Genomic DNA, 22,144 nt, shown 5'->3' on the forward strand with positions numbered 1-22,144 from the left:
CCTTATTAATGCATTCATTGTTTGATTCTTGTATGTGCCCTGCCTGGGTATTGAACGTGCAACCTTGGTGTATTGGGATGATGTACCAACTGAGCTACTCAGCCAGGGTCTTGCCTTCATTTCTTGTAGCTTAGGCCTTATAAAGCTACTGCTTAATTGACATTAAAAGAACTTTCCAGCTTCCATTCTAGAGAACTTTGGGGGGCAGGACTACAGTGATCACCAAATGTAGTAGCTACAGCTATCCTTGATTTCTTGCAACCCAAATAAATACTTCATAGGTTCCTGATGCTCCATTTCATAATCACTGTTTTTATACTTTATTTTAGGAACGGCAACCATGAATGAAGAAAATATAGATGGAACAAATGGATGCAGTAAAGTCCGAACGGGTACTCAGAATGAAGCAGCATTACTTGCTTTGATGGAAAAGACTGGTTACAACATGGTTCAAGAAAATGGGCAAAGGAAATTTGGTGGTCCTCCTCCAGGTGTGGATTTGTTTATGTTAAAAAACATTGAATTTTGCCTGACCAGGTGGTGGTACAGTGAGTAGAACATCAGACTGGGCCACAGAGGACCCAGGTTTGAAACCCTGAGGTCGTTGGCTTGAGCACGGGTTCATTTGGCTTGAGCATGGGCTTTACCAGCTTGTGTGCAGGGTCACTGGCTTGAGTGTGGGATCATAGACATGACCCCATGGTCACTGGCTTGAGCCCAGGGTCACTCCTTGCTCTGCTGGAGCTCTCACCCCCAACCTTGTCAAAGCTCATATAACAGCGGTTCTCAACCTGTGGGTCACTACCCCGGCGGGGGTCGAACGACCAAAACACAGGGGTCGCTAAAGCCATCGGAAAATACCAAACACTGGGGTCTCCTAAAGCCATCGGAAAATACCAAACACAGGGGTCGCCTAAAGCCATCGGAAAATACATATTTATTATACAATACATTTTAAAATAAAATATGTATTTCCGATGGCTTTAGGCGACCCCTGTGTTTTGGTCGTTCGACCCCTGCCGGGGTCGTGACCCACAGGTTGAGAACCGCTGTCATATAAGAAAGCAATCAATGAACAACTAAGATGCCGCAACGAAGAATTGATGCTGCTTATCTCTCTCCTTCCCTGCCTGTCTGTCCCTTTCTCTGTCTCTCTCGCTAAAAAAATGAAATAACATTGAATCTCCAGTGTAGTCATTTACATAGATTTACTGGTATAAATCTCCACAAGTATTCCAAACAATAGCCCTATTCTTTATAATTGCTTTAAGAATTTAGCAGTCATTTTTAATGTTAGGGTAAAGAGGTAGGTTTTATAATTTTATGCATGTTTTACCCTTTCATTTTTCAGTTCTGCTCTTGGTTTAGGAAGCAGTTGAGAAAGAAGTTAGGTAGTTTAGAAAGAAGTCAGAATTGGGTCAGTAGGGCAAAGGGTACTCTAGCTATTTAAGGGGAGGTCATTTGGGGAGGAATTTGAAAGAGCAGTGAGTCTTAGAGGAGTGGTGTCTATATTAGATGAAAACAGGGAAATAGGTATAATGTTTTGTTTTTCTACCAATAGCAAGTGCAGTTTCTTTACTCAAAACCCTCTTTCTGTCAGACTTAAAATGAAATCTTGGCCTCTGGCTACACTGATGGTCACATTACTTACCACTTGACTCCTCCCTCAGTACGCATTAGCCATCAAGCCTTTGTGCTCTCAGTTGTTCTAATCTAACATATAAAGCACTTGTTTTTTCTTCTTCCTGGTATATCCTCAAGGTTTATTTCCTTATTTCATTCAGGTGTCTGCTTAAACTTCATGTTCTCAGAAATGATTTACCTATCAAAAATATCAACTGTTCTGTGGCTATATTTTCATAGCACTCACCACTCATTGTCTACTTTCTGTATTGAACACAAGCTTCACAAGGGAACAGGCTTCTGTTTTCCCTACTGTATCCCCTAGGGCCTAGACTGGTGCATGACACAGATGGCCCACAGGACGTTTGTGCAATGGATGAGTGATTGAATAGTAAATACAGATCTGTTACTAGAATTTATCTGTATTGACTTTGTCTTTCAGGTTGGGAAGGTCCACCTCCACCTAGGGGCTGTGAAGTTTTTGTAGGAAAAATACCACGTGATATGTATGAAGATGAGTTAGTCCCTGTATTTGAAAGAGCTGGGAAGATATATGAATTTCGACTTATGATGGAATTTAGTGGTGAAAATCGAGGCTATGCTTTTGTGATGTACACTACAAAAGAAGAAGCCCAGTTAGCCATCAGAATTCTTAATAATTATGAGATTCGACCAGGAAAGTTTATTGGTGTGTGTGTAAGCTTGGATAATTGCAGATTATTTATTGGAGCTATTCCCAAGGAAAAGAAGAAAGAAGAAATTTTGGATGAAATGAAGAAAGTTACAGAAGGAGTTGTAGATGTCATTGTTTATCCAAGTGCAACCGATAAGACTAAAAATCGCGGTTTTGCATTTGTTGAGTATGAATCTCACAGAGCTGCAGCAATGGCCCGAAGAAAACTAATTCCAGGTAAGCCTATCCTTTTACAGGTGGTTTTTCCATATTCCCTTTATTATAAATATGGAAAAATGACAGTGCCTCATAGGTCGATACTATGAAAACACCTGATGCCATTAAAGAGGAATAAGGATTAAGTAAGGAATTAAATGATTTTGAAAGACAAGAAGTTGTTTTTATAAAATGAGTCATTAATTATAATAACTTACTGATTACTGAATGATATACTTAATATTGAGGTAACTGTTGTTTGACAAAAATCCAAAAGACATACTGTAATTCTAATTCTTCTATAAAATTCTGTCTTTGAGTTATATTTGTTTGACTTAATTTCATCGTAAGTTTCGGTTAGATTTGCCTCAGTATATTTTCATGTGAGTAGGAAACTATAATGCCTAACAAAATGTGTTGATATGTATTTGAGTTTCTGCTTCTTTGAAGAAACAGTTTTAATATTTGGCTTTTGTTTTAATTGTCTTCAGATTAATTTTTTTTTTTTTACAGGAACGTTCCAACTGTGGGGCCATACCATTCAAGTAGATTGGGCTGACCCAGAGAAAGAGGTTGATGAGGAAACCATGCAGAGAGTTAAAGTTCTCTATGTTAGAAATTTAATGATCTCAACTGCAGAGGAAACAATTAAAGCAGAATTCAATAAATTCAAACCTGGTGCAGTTGAAAGAGTAAAAAAACTTAGAGATTATGCTTTTGTTCACTTTTTCAACCGAGAAGATGCGGTGGCTGCTATGTCTGTTATGAATGGAAAGTGCATTGATGGAGCAAGTATTGAGGTAACACTGGCAAAACCAGTAAATAAAGAAAACACCTGGAGACAGCATCTTAATGGTCAGATCAGCCCCAATTCTGAAAACCTGATTGTGTTTGCTAACAAAGAGGAGAACCATCCAAAAACTCTGGGCAAACCACCAGCTCTTCCAGCTCGCCTCAATGGTCAGCATAGCCCAGCCCCCCCTGAAATCGATAGATGCACTTACCCATTTTTTCCTGGAACAAAGCTTACTCCAATTAGTATGTATTCTTTAAAATCAAATCATTTCAATTCTGCAGTAATGCATTTGGATTATTACTGCAACAAAAATAATTGGGCACCACCAGAATATTATTTATATTCAACAACAAGTCAAGATGGGAAAATACTCTTGGTATATAAAATCGTCATTCCTGCTATTGTAAATGGATCCCAGAGTTACTTCATGCCAGACAAACTCTGTACTACGTTAGAGGATGCAAAGGAACTAGCAGCCCAGTTTACATTACTTCATTTGGGTAAGTTTAAAAATACTGTAGATAATACTGTAGAATTTGAACTATTTAGGTTATTCATAAATTCATTTCTTTTGAATTCAACATTAGTGGTGAGTATTTAACAAATTTTATCTCAGTTTTATGAATTTGCGATAAATTTTGTTGAGACTTTTCTTCTATAGAGACTTCCTATATTTAGCTTTTAAAAACGTTATTTACTTTAGAGTTCATGGTCCTGTTTCATTAGTTTATTGTTTTATAGTGACTCATCCTCATTTGAAATAATAATTTCTATATAAGTTACAGGATTTGTTACTTAAGCCAGTTTATGAGTGTCCCTGAATCTTTGGTGAAGCCTACCCAATAATCTTTTTTAGGGAGTAGGGGTAAGAAGTTGTTAAAATCAGAGGCATTCCAGATGAGTTATGTGTAGATTCAGCCTTATGCTCACCAATCTGGAAATTTGTCCTTATTACTCATGAAAGACAAAAAGCATCATTAAGAGAGGTTTATGACTATTCTCTTTAATTTCATATTTTTAAAAAAGTGAATTTCTCTAAAGCATTTGAAGTATAATTAAGAAAAGCTTTGGGCCACATGCTAACTAAATGTTTGGCATTGTGAAGAAAGAGATGTGATATTACTGGTATTTTCCTACGTGCTGTTTTTCACTGTTTTGTTAGATGCCCCCTTCCCGCCAGTTTGTCTCATTTTTTAATGTAGCTATGTATATATTTGAGTTGGTCATGACTTTGTGCCCCAAATAATATTTATTAGAACAATGGTTTCTTTTCTTTCTTGTAAGCCAGACCGAGAGAGAGTGATAGACAGGGACAGACAGACAGGAAGGGAGAGAGATGAGAAGCATCAACTCATAGTTGCGGCACCTTAGTTGTTCATTGATTGTTTTCTCATATGTACCTTGACCAGGGGTGGGGAGGGGATCCAGCGAGTGACCCCTTACTGAAGCCAGCAACCTTTAGGCTCAAGACAGCAACTATGGGTCATGTCTATAATCCCACGCTCAAGCCAGCAACCCTGCACTGGAGCTGGTGAGCTCGCGTTCAAGCCAGTGATCTCGGGGTTTTGAACCTGGGTCCTCTGTGTCCCAGGCCGGTGCTCTATCCCCTGTGCTACCACCTGGTCAGGCAGAACAGTGGTTTCTTGAAAATGAGTAGTCAAGAGGAAAGGTCACCTACTAAAGATTATAATTATTTTTTTAATTATAATTGTCAAACTCTTATCTTAAAATTGATTTGTTATATGGTTGCAGACCATACTATATCTATTTAAAATTGATATCCTCAAATTTATTAAGAGAACACAGTCAAAAAGGAAAAACATTGGCAAAAGGGAAAGTAACTTATAATGTATAGACTTGCTTATCCATTATACTGGCTCCCAAAGTGTTAGGAATATTTTGAGGAGATTTTGATTTGGAGATCTTGTCATAATTTTAGGACTAAAGGTAGGGTACCAATGAAACTTTTCAGCAGTGTCCTCAGTTATTACTTTGAAAATATTTTGGTATTGTAGTCATTTAAGTTAATAAATTATTAGGTTTGGCTTTCGCTAATATATAGAAAAGCCTTCCAATTTTTTAAATTAAGATAATGAAAGTTAAATATAAAATTAAGGATATAGCAAATAATTCAAATGAAGTTTCTTAGAGAAAATGGATCAAACTTTTCTTTTGGAGTGAAATAGAATTAGTTGTTGAACAGAACTTCCCCAGGACACTGTGCCCGATCCAGCCTGGTAATGTTGGAATCTGCTTTATTCCTATCCTCACTCATTTTCCTTATAGATTTAACTTAAATCTCCACGATTCTTAAAACAGTCTTCTAAGTTATTTTATGTCATATTTTCTGTTTGCCCATCTGGTTATCCCATAAAGAAGATCAGATGTATGAAACCAGAGGTTTTTCATCAGCTTTGAATTTACGATTAAAATATTTTTTTACTTGAGTTCTGGGGCAGCACTTAATTTGTAGCTTTTAATTCCCAAAGCAAACCCCTGTTCAGGTATAGTTTCCTGAAGGGATAAAATGAACTTCACTGAATGAAATCCTTAGAGCAGTGGTCCCCAACCTTTTTCGGGCCATGGACCGGTTTAATGTCAGAAAATATTTTCACGGACCGGCCTTTAGGGTGGGACGGATAAATGTATCACATGACCGAGACAAGTGTCAAGAGTGAGTCTTAGACGGATGTAACAGGGAATCTGGTCATTTTTTTTTTATTATTCATTTTTAGAGAAAAGAGAGAGAGAGGGAGAGAGAGAGACAGAGAGAGAGAAGGGGGAGGAGCTGGAAGCATCAACTCCTATATGTGCCTTGACCAGGCAACCTCAGCATTTCCAGGTCGACGCTTTATCCACTGCGCCACCACAGGTCAGGCCAATCTGGTCATTTTTAAAAAATAAATTATCGTTCAGACTTAAATATAAATAAAACGGAAATAATGTAAATTACTTATTCTTTCTCTGCGGACCAGTACCAAATGGCCCACAGACCGCTACGGGTCCGCGGCCCGGGGGTTGGGGACCACTGCTTAGAGGACATAGGCAGTTAGCTTTATTGTCATCTATTTCAGATTTTACCAACCTTATATTAAAGCTGATTATAATAAAAAGTGTTGAACAGTTTATGTTAGTTTCTATTCACCATCAGTTAAAAGAGCCAGAGATCTAAATATAAGCCAAAAATTTCATTTAAACACTAGGATGTTTGAATGCAGTACACAAGGCCTTGTGTATAGACAGTAACAGAAAAATTCTTACTATAATTGTCTAGAAATATGAGACGGTTGAGTTAGAGACAACTGAGGAGAAAGAAAGGGAAAATTCAGGGACATAGAAAAATCAAACAAAGATCAGGGGTGTAGGAATTTTTGATTGAAAACTAAATGTCAGACTTTCAGTGAGCATTTCAGTAATGACAGGTGATATAGACAGCTAGAAGATTATTACATGTTGCCACATGGCAGGGTAAGGATAGAGTTACTTTCATTGTCGCAAAACTCTGGCTTGCTTTTTCCTTCTGATAATATTGGAGTCTCTGAGCTTTAAAAAGTTGATGAGTTTTTACGTGGAGTGTCCAATTTGCAAGGTTTCATTGGATGGTTCCAGGTTGAGATCATGGTGGTAGTGGTGTGTTCTTCGAGGGAAAGGGATGTTGTGTTTGTTATTGATATCCTACTAAATATTTACATATTGTATTTCAAGTCTTGGACTTTTCTGATTTCTTGAGATGTTGTTACTGGTTTGTTTCTGGAATCCCTCAGATGGAGTTCATTAAGTATTAAATAATCTTTTGGCTCTATTTTCTCTAAAGAATTTGAATATAATTTCCTAGATAGTGAATTTAACTATTCTAAAATTATCTCTTTGCGTGTAATAATTTTTAAAAAGTTGTTTTATTTATTACATTTCTATTAATTTCAGTTTCTCGATATTTTGAGCTTTATTATCCAGTCTTACCTTGTTTTTGACTTATATGTAATATAGCCATTTATCTTTTTATTTCAGAACTCTTTAAGAATGTGCTTCTAATGTCCACATATTTTTGGCATTACCATTCCCATTTTTCAAGTTTGAAAAATAAAAGAAAAAAAATTAGACTTTATCTAGTTAAATGATTGTCATTGGTGTTATCAAGAAAATAGAAGGTTTTTTAAGGTGTAACAGACATCTTACTGAGCACTAGAAATCAGGTTACTTCTGGTGACCATTTAATCTTCTTACAGAACCCCAGTTATTCTTGGTATTTAGTCCCTTAAAATCAATTTTAAAATATTTGGGGGGTTTTTTGGTTCCCATTTAAAGTGAGCTCTATTTTAAGCAAAATGCACCTAAATAGAAGAAAAGCTGAAAGCTGGTGGTTAATGCCAAAATTGAACCCTCATTTCTTTTTTTACTTCAGTGTTAGAGACTGTTTTCTAATGACGGAGAATCACCTCCCTAAACCTCAACCAATACAATAAGAAATTATGTGTTACCTGGTTATATTTAGTAACTTGTAATAAGTGGGAAACTCAGTGGGTTTAATGTCTGGAATACAGAGTTGGGGGCATAGGAGATAGTTCAATATCAAATATTTGATGAATGGAGACATCTTGGATCATTCAATATCATCTCTAAGACTTTTCCATCTCATAATTTTCTGTCTTTAATAATATATCAGACTATCACTCTGTATAATCCTGCTTTTCTTAAAACTTTGCCTCTGTTTTAAATCTGGGCCTTCCAATATTCCTACTGCTTTCTCCTGGAGGATTCTTCACCGTCTAAGAGTGGAATAAGCAAAGATAAGGAGATAAAGAAAAACTCTGGAGAATTATAGTTTTGAAGAAGAAAGTCGTGGATACAGTACACAAGGCCTGAGGCTTTGTCTACAGACAGGAACAGAACAATCCTTATTGTAATTGTCTAGAAGTAAGAGTGAAGGTTGAGTTAGAGGCAACTGAGAAGAAGGAGAGAGAATTCAGGGACTTGGAAGAGTCAGGGATCAGGAGTCTGGGAATTTTTGATCAGAAAACAAAAGTCACACTTTCAAAGATCCAGTAAGTACTGGAAGGAGGTCAGTCACCTCAGTGTGTGTTGATAATTTACCTTGTTAAATAATTTATTAAAAACTGTAGGCAAGACATTTCTTTTCTTGTTTCTATGTTTGTAATAGTGATGAAGTAGAAGTTTTTAACTTGTATCAACACCTGAAGCTTTAAGGCAGGTGTGAAGAGCTTCAGTCGCAAACCCAGCTTATGCCATTGATTTAATATCAGCTGAGTGTTCTGTTGTTTGGCCATGACTGATCAAGTCTAATTAAAGAATAAATCTTTTTTGAATGACTCTCCTGTGCTAAGTGTACTTTCCTAAGCAATCTGGAGCTTAAGATAAATCAGACAGTATCTTCTGCTCTTAAGGAGTCACAGCCTACTGAAGAGGAGAGGCACAGAGCTCTCACAGGTCATTTTGGGAGCACTAAAGAAAGGCCCCCCTCCCACCTGATCTGTGTCGTAAATCCTGCAAAGAGTTTATGGCCAGAGAGGGCACAACATAAGCAGACTCTTAGAAAAACAGCATGGTCGTGAGTTAATGGCCAACAGTTCTCTATAATGTTTGCTTTGGTCATTTCAGTCAGATTTTAAGAATTAGAAATTGAAAGGAATTGGACTTGAGTTACCATATTTCCCCATGTATAAGACGCTCTGATGTATAAGACGCACCTTAATTTTGGGGCCTGAAATTTGAAAAAAAAAGTATTACATAAAGTATTGAACTCAAGTTTTATTCATCATAAAATTCATACAACTCCTCATCACTGTCAAAACTCCCATCCATTAGCTTGTCCTCATCTGTGTCTGATGAACCAGACTGCAACAATGAGCGCAAAAACAAGCATGAAAAAGCAGGAAATGCAAATAAAAAAATCTACAACCACGGAATAAGACGCACCCACCCAGTTTATAGACCCCAAATTTTTTGAAAAATGGTGTGTTTTATACATGGGAAATATGGTAACTGAAATTTCATAAGTTCTGCTTTTTAAAATTTTGCAAGTATTTTTTTAGTACAACTCTGTTAATACTGCTTTTCCTTTGAGCAAGTGATTTTTTTTTTCTCTAAAGAATCTGTTCTCATTTGTGTGGACCATTTTAAGTGTGAATATTCATTTTTTTAATATCTTCTGCACTTTCTTTATTTCAGTATTCATTTTGTGCCTGACCAGGTGGTGGCGCAATGGGATAGAGCATCAGACTGGGATGCAGAGGACCCAGTTTGGAAACCCCGAAGTCACCGCCTTGAGCACAAGCTCATCTGGCTGGAGCACAGGCTCACCAGCTTGAGCGTGGGGTCGCTGGCTTGAGTGTGGTATAATACAGTGGTCCCCATCCTTCTTTGGGCCACAGACCTGTTTAATGTCAGAGAATATTTTCACAGACTGGCCTTTAGGGTGGGACGGATAAATGTATCACATGACCGAGACAAGCGTCAAGAGTGAGTCTTAGACGGATGTAACAGAGGGAATCTGGTCATTTAAAAAAAATAAAACATCGTTCAGACTTAAATATAAATAAAACGGAAATAATGTAAGTTATTTATTCTTTCTCTGCAGACCGGTACCAAACGGCCCACGGACCGATAACGGTCCGTGGCCTGGGGGTTGGGGACCACTGGTATAATACACATGACCCCATGGTCATCTGGCTTGAGCCCACAGTTGCTGGCTTGAGTAAGGGATCACTCGCTCTGCTGTAGCCACCTGGTCAAGGCACAAATGAGAAAGCAGTCAATGAACAACTAAGGTGCTGCGACAGAGAATTGATGCTTCTCATCTCCTTCCTGTCGGTCCCTATCTGTCCCTCTCTCTGTTTCTCTCGCAAAAAGAAAGTATTCATTTGTGACTGACTTGCATTTCTTCTCATATTTGACTTTGTAGTGACATACATTATTAAAATCTTTAACTTTTTCTGGTCATTGAGTGGTAAAATAGTAGTAGTATATATATTCTAAGTATGATAACCATTATGTTTTCTATTTTCTTGATATTTAAATTAGGTTTTGATTTCCGTTATTACTTACAATTTAATTAAAAGTTACCAAATAGAAAACAGCAGGATAAAGGTATACTACTATGAGAAGTTTTAATGTGAAAAATAAGGTGCTTTTTTTCTTATGAGCTATCGTTATTTCCAGATTGATGGGCAGAAATACAAAAAAAAAAAAATTTTATTTTAATAATTTGCCAATAAATTTCTTTGAAACAAAGAAAAACATTCAACTTTTTTTTTAAAATTTAAGAAATACATAAATTTAGGAGACTCTGAAGCTAGATACAATATACAGTAATGGTGACATATTTAATGAAACATTTAATTATAAATAATTAGAAGAAAAATAATCATAGATTTAGAAAGGTATTTTTTCCCGTTTTAATTACAGGTTTAACTTTTATGATAGTATTTCAAACTGGAATATTAAAGAACAAAATTTGCTAAATTTGCTTTAAAATTAACTTAGATAAATAAGAAGTAGTACCAACATCAACATTTTATACTTTAATTTGTTTTCATATGGTCAAGTGGTGAGACAAAAATTCCATTAACTCAACTATGTGTCTTTGACCCTCCCGAAGGGCCCAGTATTCATGAAAATATATTTTTATTCCTCTTGAAACTTAAATATTTTTTTCTAAAAGACCAGCATGTAGTTTTCCTCATAATTTTTATCTTACTAACACTTGTATGAACAGACCATAGTTATTATGGAGTTAGTACTGTGAGAGAAGCAGCTTATTTAATACAGTAATGAGTAATCAAATAGAAATACCAGAACCTAGTCTGAGCCATCAGCAAACTGTGACCTTGGAATGGCAAATGAATCATTTACTCTTCAAGGATCTCAGGGCCTTGACCGCTAAATTATAAGAGCCTCATTTGGTGATCTCTAAGGACTCTCTTATCCCCAAAATTCATGGTTTTGTTTAAGTTATGGTTAGGAATATTGAAGGACAAAAAATTAACACAAAATTTTTCTGTCTATCAAGATACATACTTGAGTTCAAAGAGTTTAAAATTAAGAGGTGCTTTTGCATGAATTAACTCTATCAGTTTAATATCCCTTACTTTATATAATTCAAAGCTTATATCTGTCTATTTCACAGCAGAACAACTGGATTTAAAAAAAAGAAGGATTCAGTCAGTCACCTGTTTTATTTGTATGAACAAGTAATTACTTTTTGGTTATTTCCTAAACTGAACTTATTAATTCAAATCAAAATTAAGACTTTATAATACAATTTAATTACTTAAATTTTTTGAAATTAATTTTATTTTTGTAGCAGAATCTAGATTGTATTAAAACATATTATCTAACCAGTATTTTCCATAGTTATATTAACTGTGAAAGCGATCATGTGATTTCATTTACTTTCATACATTTGTATAATATACGATCGTGCTTGATCCTCTGTCCTGTAACTTCTTAGTATTTCTGGTGATTACTTTCCTAAAATACTTGTTCTGTTACAGTAGTTTTAACAGAAGCTATGGCTTTATTATAAAGTTAACATCTGATTTTATCATTTAATATTTAGAGAATAATGGTTTGAAAATTTCCCTTCTTGAAAAAATGCCACAATAAACTTTGTCCTTTATGTTCCATTCTTAGATGTCAATAGCAATTCATAATTTTGCCACATGGTGTCATCTAAATATTTCTTAACCTGGCTTTAACAGGAATTTCAGTGTTAGACTGATTTTCCTCTCCTCTGTGGCTTACTTATTTTGGGGGGTTTAGAATCAGTATAGTCTATGTTAGAAGCTGCTTTTATGCCTTTATTTGTGTTTCCTATTTAATATTTAGTAGACAGTGATTGCTACAGCAGTATAATTTCATGAATGAACTAGCAAATAGAGACAGAAAGTGTTTTGGAAAATTGGTTTTACTGTAATGAATTTATTCAAGTGATCATCTGTACTTTTAACCACTTTAAATTACTCAGAGTCAGTTGCTTCTGGGCTTTTGGTTAAGATTAAATATGCAATCTACTCTTTATTAGTTAATTTTGTATATACCATCTATCCTAGAGTAATAATTCTCTAAGACCTGGTAGTACATTACCTCCAAGAATGATGAACTTCCCTTTGGGGATTTGAAACAGAAGAACACAAAATAAAAAACTTAGTCTTCCTAACTAATTAGAGGCTTTAAGTCACCAGAATATTATTAACTACTTGTTTTTTCTAGCTCCTTAAATTTGTAGTATTTGGCTAAAGATATATTAGTTACTTGTGTTCCATTATTTCTCATGGCAAGTGACATTTTAGCTATAAAATGGTCTGCATATGGATTTGTATACACGCAATAGTTCATATTTTATGAAACTATTTGCCTAGCTATATACATTCCTGTATTGCTTTGATTCAGTAAATAGAATCTGTATACCACACTGATAATGATTTCTAATATAATTTGAATCTATAACTTTGGTTGAAAACGATATAGGAATGCATTTATTAGAAACATCTGTTTTAAGTGTCTTACCTGATAATTTGATGAATGTACTCTGAAATACGTCTTTTGTTATATGTTTAAACAGTATAGCTTGATTTTTATGCACACATTAATTCAAGGGATTGACACTTGAATAAAAAAAAAAATCTAAGCCAGGATGTATAAATCAGCTTTTTTAATAGATATTTATGTTGACCTTCACTTTTTATTTTGCAGATTTTGATTTTATTTCTATTATTTTTCTAAGGGTGTTATTATTAGAGATACTTTACTTTTTTTTACTCTTTTTTTTGTAATTCTGTATGGATTGTTACAAGACTGCAAGCTTATTAACTTAATTTTTTCTTGTTACCTTTGTTTCAGCAACATATATTTCTAGTCTGCTTGTTTACTGGTCATGTTATGAGTAAACAAATAATTTTTCAGTATGTGTCATATGTGTGTAGCTCTTTTTATTTCTTCCACTGCTATATTAATTTTTGGTCCAAATATTGGATTTATGAAATAATTGTATTATTTTGGGCACAGAATTATAAAGTTCCGGAAGAGCTGTTACGAATCTTTGGAAAACAGATTTAAAATTATATTCTGCACTAGAAAGCTATAATTTTTTTTTTACCAAAAAACAAAAGATAAATAATTCAAGCAGGGAAATGCTTATTTCTGTGAGTTTCACCTGTGTATATTAATTAGGTCTGCATTTGTTTCATTGAGTGATTGAGTCCCTTGAAGGAAACCTTGGAATGAACTATAGTTACAGAAATAGTGATGACAGAGCATTGGAAAGTTACTTCTCTTATCTTAAGAAGAAAGACATCTTAGATGGAAAGAGGAGCTTCTAAGCAAATATAGGACTAGTTACCCTGTGAAAGCATTCTCTTAGCTTCTGAGGGGGTTTACACGTGTATACCATGATTATTTTTGCTTCTTCACTTCTTACAATTTAGTTAGTAGTAGATAAGATTTTTAAGTTCTTGTATTGAAATGAATCAGTATATCTGTGACTTCTGTTCTTTGTAATTATCTACTTTTCATTTTTTTTAAATTTTACTTAAGTAGCCCTTCTTAGAAAAACTAAGATGGATTTAATTTGTATAGAAAGATATAATTTTTTTCTGATAATATATTAACTCATGATTTTCATTCAAATAGCAAAATACTGTTGTCTTTGTTCACCTTTGCAGAACTTCAGAAATGATAACTATTTGTCACTTCTCTAAATTTATTTTTCTATTTACTGATCAGAAAGTTTTTTAACTAAAGTTAACAAGGATTCCATGCACTCACAAGATAGGGATAACATCACTCAAAAGACTCAATCCTTTTCTGTCTTCACTGCTTACAGACAGGGAACACAATCTCTTCAGCCTGGACCTATATAGAAGAATTTGGAGAAAATAAACAGGTAAGAAAAAGTCTCTTAGGAATATTTAGTGATATATTTAGTTTTCAGAAAGCACATTACAAATTATTATCCTTATAGTTTTAAGGAGAAATGATTAAAATAATCTGAATCAACCTTGTAAAATATTTTGATTATTATAGTTTTATTAATTATGATTTATTAAATAAGTGAAGTTTTAAAAAGTTAAACTGGTTTTTGTATTTCAGGTCTTCTCAAAACTTTTAACATGCTAGTGTACATTGTAAACCACTAAGATAATTAACCTGTTTTAAAGTAGATGTAGTAGGAATAGGTATATTATATATATAGGTTATCTAGCATTTATCTGAAAATAGAATTCTATTCTTTTTTCCAAATTTATCAATATGAAATTGTTGATACGGTTTAGAATGAAAGTTATATTTATGAGGATTCACTGTTTAGTTTTCTCAGCATGGTACTGAAGATAATAAGTTTTAGGAGGAAGTTAAAGATAGTTTATAGTTTGAGTAAAGATTATTTACTATCTAAACTTTTTTACAGTAGAGGCAAAAATAATTTTGGTCCTGTGAGTAACAGACTAATTCTGTGTTCTTGAAAAAGTTACTTTATTTTTCTGTGCCTCAATTAACTTACTGTTAAAGAGGAAAATAATAGTACCTGTCTTGTAAGGATTAAATAGTGCTGATCGTATGTAGTTATTTTTAGCACTTAATAAGTGCTCATAAATATTAGCTTTTATTAATATACCTCATACTGCAGATTCAAAGAAATATATTTGTTATGCTTGAGACTATTTTTATAAATCTTAATCTTAGCATAAAAATTTAAATATGTGATACTATTCTCAGAACTACCTTTTTCTACAAGTTTTTATATTTGAAATTTTGAATCATGAGGACTAATTTGATAGAAATGAAACTTGGAAAAAGTTATCTTTTTTAAGGCTTTTATCTTCACTTTTGCCAGATTATTTCTTTTCTATTTTTTTAAAGATTTTATTTATTGATTTTAGAGAGAGGAGAGAGAAAGGCTGTGGTGATGGTAGTGGGGGGGGGGGGGGAGTGGGAAGCTTCAACTTGTAGTAGTAGCTGCTTCTTAGTTTGTGCCTTGACTGGGCAAGCCCAGGTTTCAAACCAGTGACCTCAGTGTTCCAGGTCAATGCTTTTTCCACTGTGCCACCACAGGTCAGGCCCAGATGTATTTCTAGTGAGCTACAATAATGAAGCCTAGATTGTTTTAGCTTAGATGATAATTTTCCCTCTTATAGGCTGTTGTTCTATTACTGTCTTTTCTAGTTGTTTAGGAACTGTCATTAAAAGAAATTTGACATAATGAATCTCTTGCGGGGAGGCAGAGAGACAGACTCCTGCATGCGCCCCACCAGGATCCACCTGGCATGCCCACTAGGGGGCGATGCTCTGCCCATCTGGGGCCGTTACTCTGTTTCAACTGGAGCCAATTTAGCACATGAGGCGAGTCTATTGTGCCATCCTCAGTACCTGCAACCACTTGTTCCAGTGGAGTCTTGGCTGCAGGAGGGGAAGAGAGAGACAGAGAGGAAGGAGAGGGGGAAGAGTGGAGAATCAGATGGTTGCTTCTCTTGTTGCCCTGACTGGGAATCAAACCTGGGACATCCACACGCTGGGCCAGTGCTCTACCACTGAGCCAATTGGTCAGGGCCAGACATAATTAATCTCTTAATATAAAGGTGACAAACTTGGAAGTTCTAGATATGGTTTGTTTAGTCTCCTCAGCTTTTTGACAGGAAAGCAGGCTTAATTTCAGTTAAAAAAGCTAGACATCTATTGTTTTCCATTTGGTTCTCTTCAGTTCTTTTTGTTGTTATTGTTACAGCTTAGCCTCTGAAGGCATTTGAGGTTGTAATCACTCTGTTTCACATATTTCAAGAATTTTTCTGGCTTGCTCTTAAAGTTTTTTATTACATATTATTTTCATTAAATGTCCTTCCCGAAATGATTTATAAAGTTCTTCGGTGAAATAACTGTTTCTAAGGTCAGACAAGTTTGGAAAACCTGTGCTGTGCACTTCCCCTCAGAAACCCTAATGCATGTGACAGGTTGGATCATTGTAGTAGCAATCTGTTTTACTGTTAAACTCATCTTTCCTAAAGTTTTCCCAAGATTACTTTGGCTAAGAGATTCTTGTTTTGATGTACTTCAGTTGTATGGGATGTAGGCTAGGAAACACTTGGGCTTGTGTATAACTTTATTGAGGTATAATTTGAAATACAGTAAATTGCACATATTTAAAGTCCACACTGTGGTCAGTTTTGATTTATGTATTCATCTGTGAAATGACATCACAATCAAGAAAACAAGCATTTCTGTCACCCCTAATGTAATGCATTCCCCTCCTCTCTTTCCCAGGCAACCACTGATATGATTGCTATCACTATAGATTAGTTTGCAATTTTACCCTCCTGTTTTTGAAGCTTTAAATTATAATCTTCAGATAATTTAAAATGAAACAGCTGTAATTTTTTTCTTTTCTCTTTTTTTTTCTGTGTGCGCACACACGCGGGCTAGAGAGAGCGAGAGAAACAGGAAGGCAGAGAGATAAGAAACATCAATTTTTTGTTGCTGTTCCTTAGTTGTTCATTGATTGCTTTCTCATATGAGCCTTGACCAGGGGGCTCCAGCCAGCAGTGACCCCTTGCTCAAGCCAGTGACCTTGGGCTCAAACCAGCGACCTTGGGGTCATGTCTATGATACCACAATCAAGCCAGCAACCCTATAGTCAAGCTGGCGACCTTGGGGTTTTGAATCTGGGTCCTCAGCATCCCAGTCTGATGCTGGGATTGAGACTGTTTGACACTGCGCCACTGCCTCGTCAGGCACAGCTGTAATTTCTTTTTGAGAACAGACAAGATCAGGTGTGTTCAGGGTGGTAAGGCCCTATATATGTAATTTCTTAAAAATAAAAATACAGACATCTGGCAGCTTTTATGTTTGATAATTGTTATACACTATCAGAATTTTACAACACAAATTTAAAACCAAAATTACTCTTTCACAATTATATCAGACAATATATTGTAAATTTTAAAAATAATTTACTTAAAAATTTACAAAAGCAGATTATTTTTTTCTGAAATTGAATCTGAAAAATATATTTAATAAAAATAGAGAATAAACCAACTAGAACTTAATAAGAAAGCAGTTACAGATGATAACTTTCTTATCCAGCCATTCATTACTAAGATAAGCATACTCAAAGCCTCCTGTAAATCATCTTAAAACCAAAAGGCTGACAGCTTCTCTGTGGGCCTAGTCTCAGGGAAGAAAACATTGGTCACTTCAGATCTACCTACTTCTTGCCCTTTGCTGCCAGTTGCCTGATAGGAAAAATTAGATAAAAGGGGTTGGGGGAAGACCTTTTTAAGTTTTGTGAAAATAAAATTGTAATAGGAAAAGAAAATGAGATAAAAACCAGCAAATTTGATAATACGAATGTATTTTAGCCAAACATACTACTTTAAAATTTCTAGTTAATGATTTTTAAATATTTCATAGGTTTTAAGTTTCTTAATAACTAGCAATTCTGAAAATTATTTTAATTTGCCCTTTTAATTTTCTGTACTAGGATAGAAAGTACAAAGTAATGACAAGTGTTATTTATATTTTAATATAGATGATTTTTTTATCTTAATGTTTGAACCCAACTGTATTTTTCGTTCTGGGTATATATCAGTATTTGGAGAAAATTTTCTTCTCTTGATTTATCATTTATGAATAAAGTTATCAGTGTCAATTTCTAATTTTGCATATATTTTGGTTTAGTCTTAAAAATGTGAGAACACACAATTGATTAATTTTTAAATTAAAGGCTTACAGTATGATACTATCAGAAAACACCCATTTTACGACCTAAGCACGCTCTGCTATATTCAGTTGTCTGCCTATCTTTGTGGCTTTTCCTCTGAAGAGAACTCTTCTATCCACATTTCATGAATGGCTACATTAGCCCTTGAATGGATAAAAACCCAAAGTGAAAGTGAGTTCTCCGAAGAACATTTCCTCATGTACAGAAGTATAACTATTTAAAGATCTCTTCTAAATCTTGTCTGTGACTACGTTGTTCAAAGTGGAAAGAGCTGGTTGTCATAGACCCATGGCTAAAAAGGAGTTGACTGTCTTGGTGTGAAAATCTTTAGGAGAACCAGAACTTTGTGTAAAGAAATTATTTGAATTATAGAAACATTAACTTCCTCTTTATACTTAATACCTTCAGGCAAAGTGGATCTTTAAGAGAAGAATTCTGTGATACCTGGGGTTATCCTACTTTGGTATCAAAGTAATTTATTATCCAGTTTTAAAATACTGGAAATATTTTGAACTGAATGCTTTTAATGTGTTTATGTCTTTTTGGAACAAACTGCTTTTATTAATCTTATGGTACCATTAATAAAAATACAAAGATTATAAAATTATTCTTATTTGAATTTTATAATGCTAGAAATTACACCTATATTTAATTGATTTTTATTTTCTCCATTTTTTTTCTTAACTAGGTCCCTTCTGATGTTGCTTGAGCTTATTCATCTGCAGTTGATCTCATTCCTGTTGGCTAAATATTAAGTCCCATGACAACATTAAGTGGATGCTCATTTGTTTTAGGCCTCATTTACAGTCCCAGGATAATATAGGAAAAGGCCTTACCTGTACATTAGATGACCTTGTTCCTTTTGTTCATTCTTAGAAACACCATAACTTTTCTAAATCATTTTATAGTTATTGTCATACCCATGGCTTATTCTACACTAAAGAACATAGTTGAGTTTTTGGAAAGTATGGGATTTACAAATTTGGTCTTTAATAGTTCACATGTCTATAAACATTATAATTAATGAAGCAGGAGATTATTGCTGCATAAGATGAATGTTTATTGTGGAATAGTAATATTTTCAAATGTAATTGTTTTTTAAAAATTTGGTTAAATTTTTGGATTTTTCTATATTATAAGTTGATAATGGTTTCTTGAAGTTTATTTTATAAAGATGATTCATTTTACGGTTTTATGGTACCAACCAGGTGCTAATATTAAATTGGTGTGTTGAGTTATATAAATGTTTACATTAGTATTTAAATAATGAAATACTGTGCAGTTAGTTTTTGTACTCCAGGAGTGAAGTTTCTGCTGGTTTGATACATAATACAATTTCCAAAAACGAAGCAAATATGAATTTGCTGTTTTAGCTTTTCTTCATGAACTACCCTTTAGTGTCAGAAGCAAATTTAAAAGGAGCTTTATTGCGGAACAAGAGAAATCAGAGCTTTTCTCTTTTTGTGATAAAAATAAAAAAGACAAAACAATAGATATCCAAGAATGCATTTTAATAAGATCTGTGAAGCATTGTCAGTGAAAGAAATATATTACTGACTGATAAAACTGTCAGGATTTGCTATGCTATGAATATATTGGCACAGTCTTTACCAGCAATATAGTATTATCAGGATTTTGAGTGTTAGAACATTATGTTAAACTGTGATTATATTTTTAATGCTTTGTCACTTTGAATTAAATTTGTATCCATAAAGATGTGCAGCATAATTGTTCATGTATTTATTTACAGACTGCAGTTTCTGCCGCAGCTCAATAAATAGTCTTTCCCCTGTTAGTGCTACCCTCTCTTCTGGGACTCCCAGCGTGCTTCCTTATACTTCAAGGCCTTATTCTTATCCAAGCTATCCCTGGTCACCAACAATATCACTTGCTAATGGCAGTCATGCTGGACAGCGACTGTATATCTCCAATCAGGCCTCATTCTTCTGAAGGAAATACTGAAAACATGAATATAAAAGTTTCTTTGTAAAGCATGCTAAAATACTGTTTTATTTTAGAATTGGGTTTCTACATTTGGTTTTAAAATGATAAATATATATTTATTTCAATATAGTAAAATAAACAGCCATAATTCAGAATAACCCAGAATTTGTAGAACGTGTAAAAATTATAAGTTTAAAAAGTTACTCAGTGGTTTCTCATGATAAAGGTATAACAAACGACTATTTTTAAACTTTTGGGACTTTAAATACTTCTCATTTCTGAGTGAACAATAGAACCCAGTAGTTTATGTTAAATTTTTGCATAATAACTTTGCTATGTAGCATTTCACAATATTAAAGCACTTGTAAACAATGGTTACACTAGATTGGATTACCAAGGATCACTATCTGTATTAGAAATTAAAACAGTTACATAACCAGAAGCATCTAACTATTATGTAGAAAGAACTGAAGGGCAAAAAGATTAAGATGAAAATTTTACTTAGTACTAAAGAAAAAAAGCAATTTACCATTGTGGTCCTTGAAAATATCTATAAATATTTTCGTTAATAATTATTTGTTATAGAAATAAATTACAATTTTTCTGTTAATGTATTTGTTTTTATAGTTATGCTTTGTGTTTTTGATATTCACTATGTAGTTTGAGTAATGTGTTATGGTTTTTACATGTTGAAATCATGTGTTGTTTAATTTTTGTACTTGAATTGAAATTCTTTGACATTAAATATGTGATGTTTAATGGATGTGTTTTATTTTTTTATTGTTATTCACCAAAAAATTAGCTCTCATAATAAGCTTGACCTTTTCTTGAGACCAGGTCCCTTACTGGGTACACAGTCATAGGCTTGGTGTCTTCATGGGACCAAAACAAAGGATATTACAGAAGATTGTTAGGTTTATGAAATATAGGAATAAAAATCATTTTTTAATCTCTGAACCATGCTTTTACATCTGTAAAATAGTGATATGCACTTCATAATGTTAAAGGTCAAACACTTGCCAGATACAACGGACTCAAGTAGTAGCTGCTACTATATTGGAATAATCACACAGGGTGGGGAAAAAGTAGGTTTATACTTGTGGGTAAGGAAAATAACACAGTAACAACAGAATGAACTGTTTCATGTACTCAGCTGTAAACCTACTTTTGCCTCACACTGTACAAAGAATGTATTCACTTCATTGTGCCAGTTTTTCATCTCTTCTGTTCCCCTTCAACCAGAAATACAGAAATTACTACATTCATGTCAAACACTGTCCCTTTCTATGATGTTATGGGTGAGCAGTTAATTTTTGTCACCCTAGACATGAAATTTTATTTGGCTTATAAACATAGCTACTTGTTACTTGCTGCTTTAATTCTTGCAGTCTAAGATAAGAGGGCTTCCTTAGTCAGTTGGTCACAAGCTATAACTTTGTCTCTTCTCTTTCATTGACAATGTTGGAGTTGAAAAGATTTCTGTAAGTAGGACTCATATTCTGGAAGCCATAATAAAAAAGGTTGGTAGGTCCAATTTAAAAAGAAAAGTCTGAATGTCAACAAAGTACCGAAGGTTATGTCAAAAGAGAAATAAGTGAGGAAAATAATTGGAAATCATTTCACAAAGTACTAATCTCTACTAATACGTCCATATATCAATGAGAAAAAAAGTCATTCACTTGAGAAATATGGATAAAATATATGAATAGGCAGATGACAGGTGGTCCTTAAATGTATAAAAAGGGGAGGAAGGGTGGAGAAGCAGATGGTTGCTTCTCCTGTGTTCCTGGCTGGGAATCGAACCTGGGACCTCCACATGCCGGGCCCATGCTCTACCACTGAGCCAACCAACCAGGGCCCTCACATACCCTTTGGTCAACCTACAATGTTATATCCAGGGGGAAAAATCTTTCAAAAATGAAACCAAATGAGTTTTCAAAGCTTCTTTAGCCTCTTCTTATTCTTCTGTTTCCCATGCCTCCCCTTTTCACAGACTTTTTACAATTTGCATATGCAAAGGGACCTGGATATGTCACCTTCTACATTTACTCTCCACAGCATACAACCTGGAATTACTTTCAGATCAGTCACCTCCTAGAACAACAGGTGGTTACTTAAGTCTTGACTTGCATAATGAACACCCACTGCTATGATTCTCCAAACTAAG

General features: G+C 34.4%; 1 protein-coding gene across 1 annotated transcript; it reads left to right on the forward strand.

Annotated features, from left to right (window-relative positions):
* The first annotated feature begins 328 nt into the window (after positions 1 to 328).
* Positions 329 to 19,983, forward strand: RBM46 (RNA binding motif protein 46). Its single transcript, XM_066386900.1, has 4 exons — positions 329 to 491; positions 2,066 to 2,533; positions 3,026 to 3,808; positions 19,784 to 19,983. The coding sequence occupies exons 1-4, from the start codon at positions 341 to 343 to the stop codon at positions 19,981 to 19,983; spliced, it is 1,602 nt and encodes a 533-aa protein (XP_066242997.1). The 5' UTR covers positions 329 to 340.
* Positions 19,984 to 22,144: the final 2,161 nt, after the last annotated feature.

Source organism: Saccopteryx leptura, chromosome 1 (assembly GCF_036850995.1).
Source record: "Saccopteryx leptura isolate mSacLep1 chromosome 1, mSacLep1_pri_phased_curated, whole genome shotgun sequence".
Taxonomy (NCBI): Eukaryota; Metazoa; Chordata; class Mammalia; order Chiroptera; family Emballonuridae; genus Saccopteryx; species Saccopteryx leptura.

What these genes read in the sequence shown, in the direction of transcription:
- RBM46 (XM_066386900.1), top strand. Translation starts at nt 341, where the DNA reads ATGAATGAAGAAAATATAGATGGAACAAATGGATGCAGTAAAGTCCGA. An exon ending in CCGAAGAAAACTAATTCCAG is followed by an intron (nt 2,534 to 3,025) that starts GTAAGCCTATCC and finishes TTTTTTTTACAG; the next exon opens with GAACGTTCCAACTGTGGGGC. An exon ending in GTTTACATTACTTCATTTGG is followed by an intron (nt 3,809 to 19,783) that starts GTAAGTTTAAAA and finishes ATTTATTTACAG; the next exon opens with ACTGCAGTTTCTGCCGCAGC.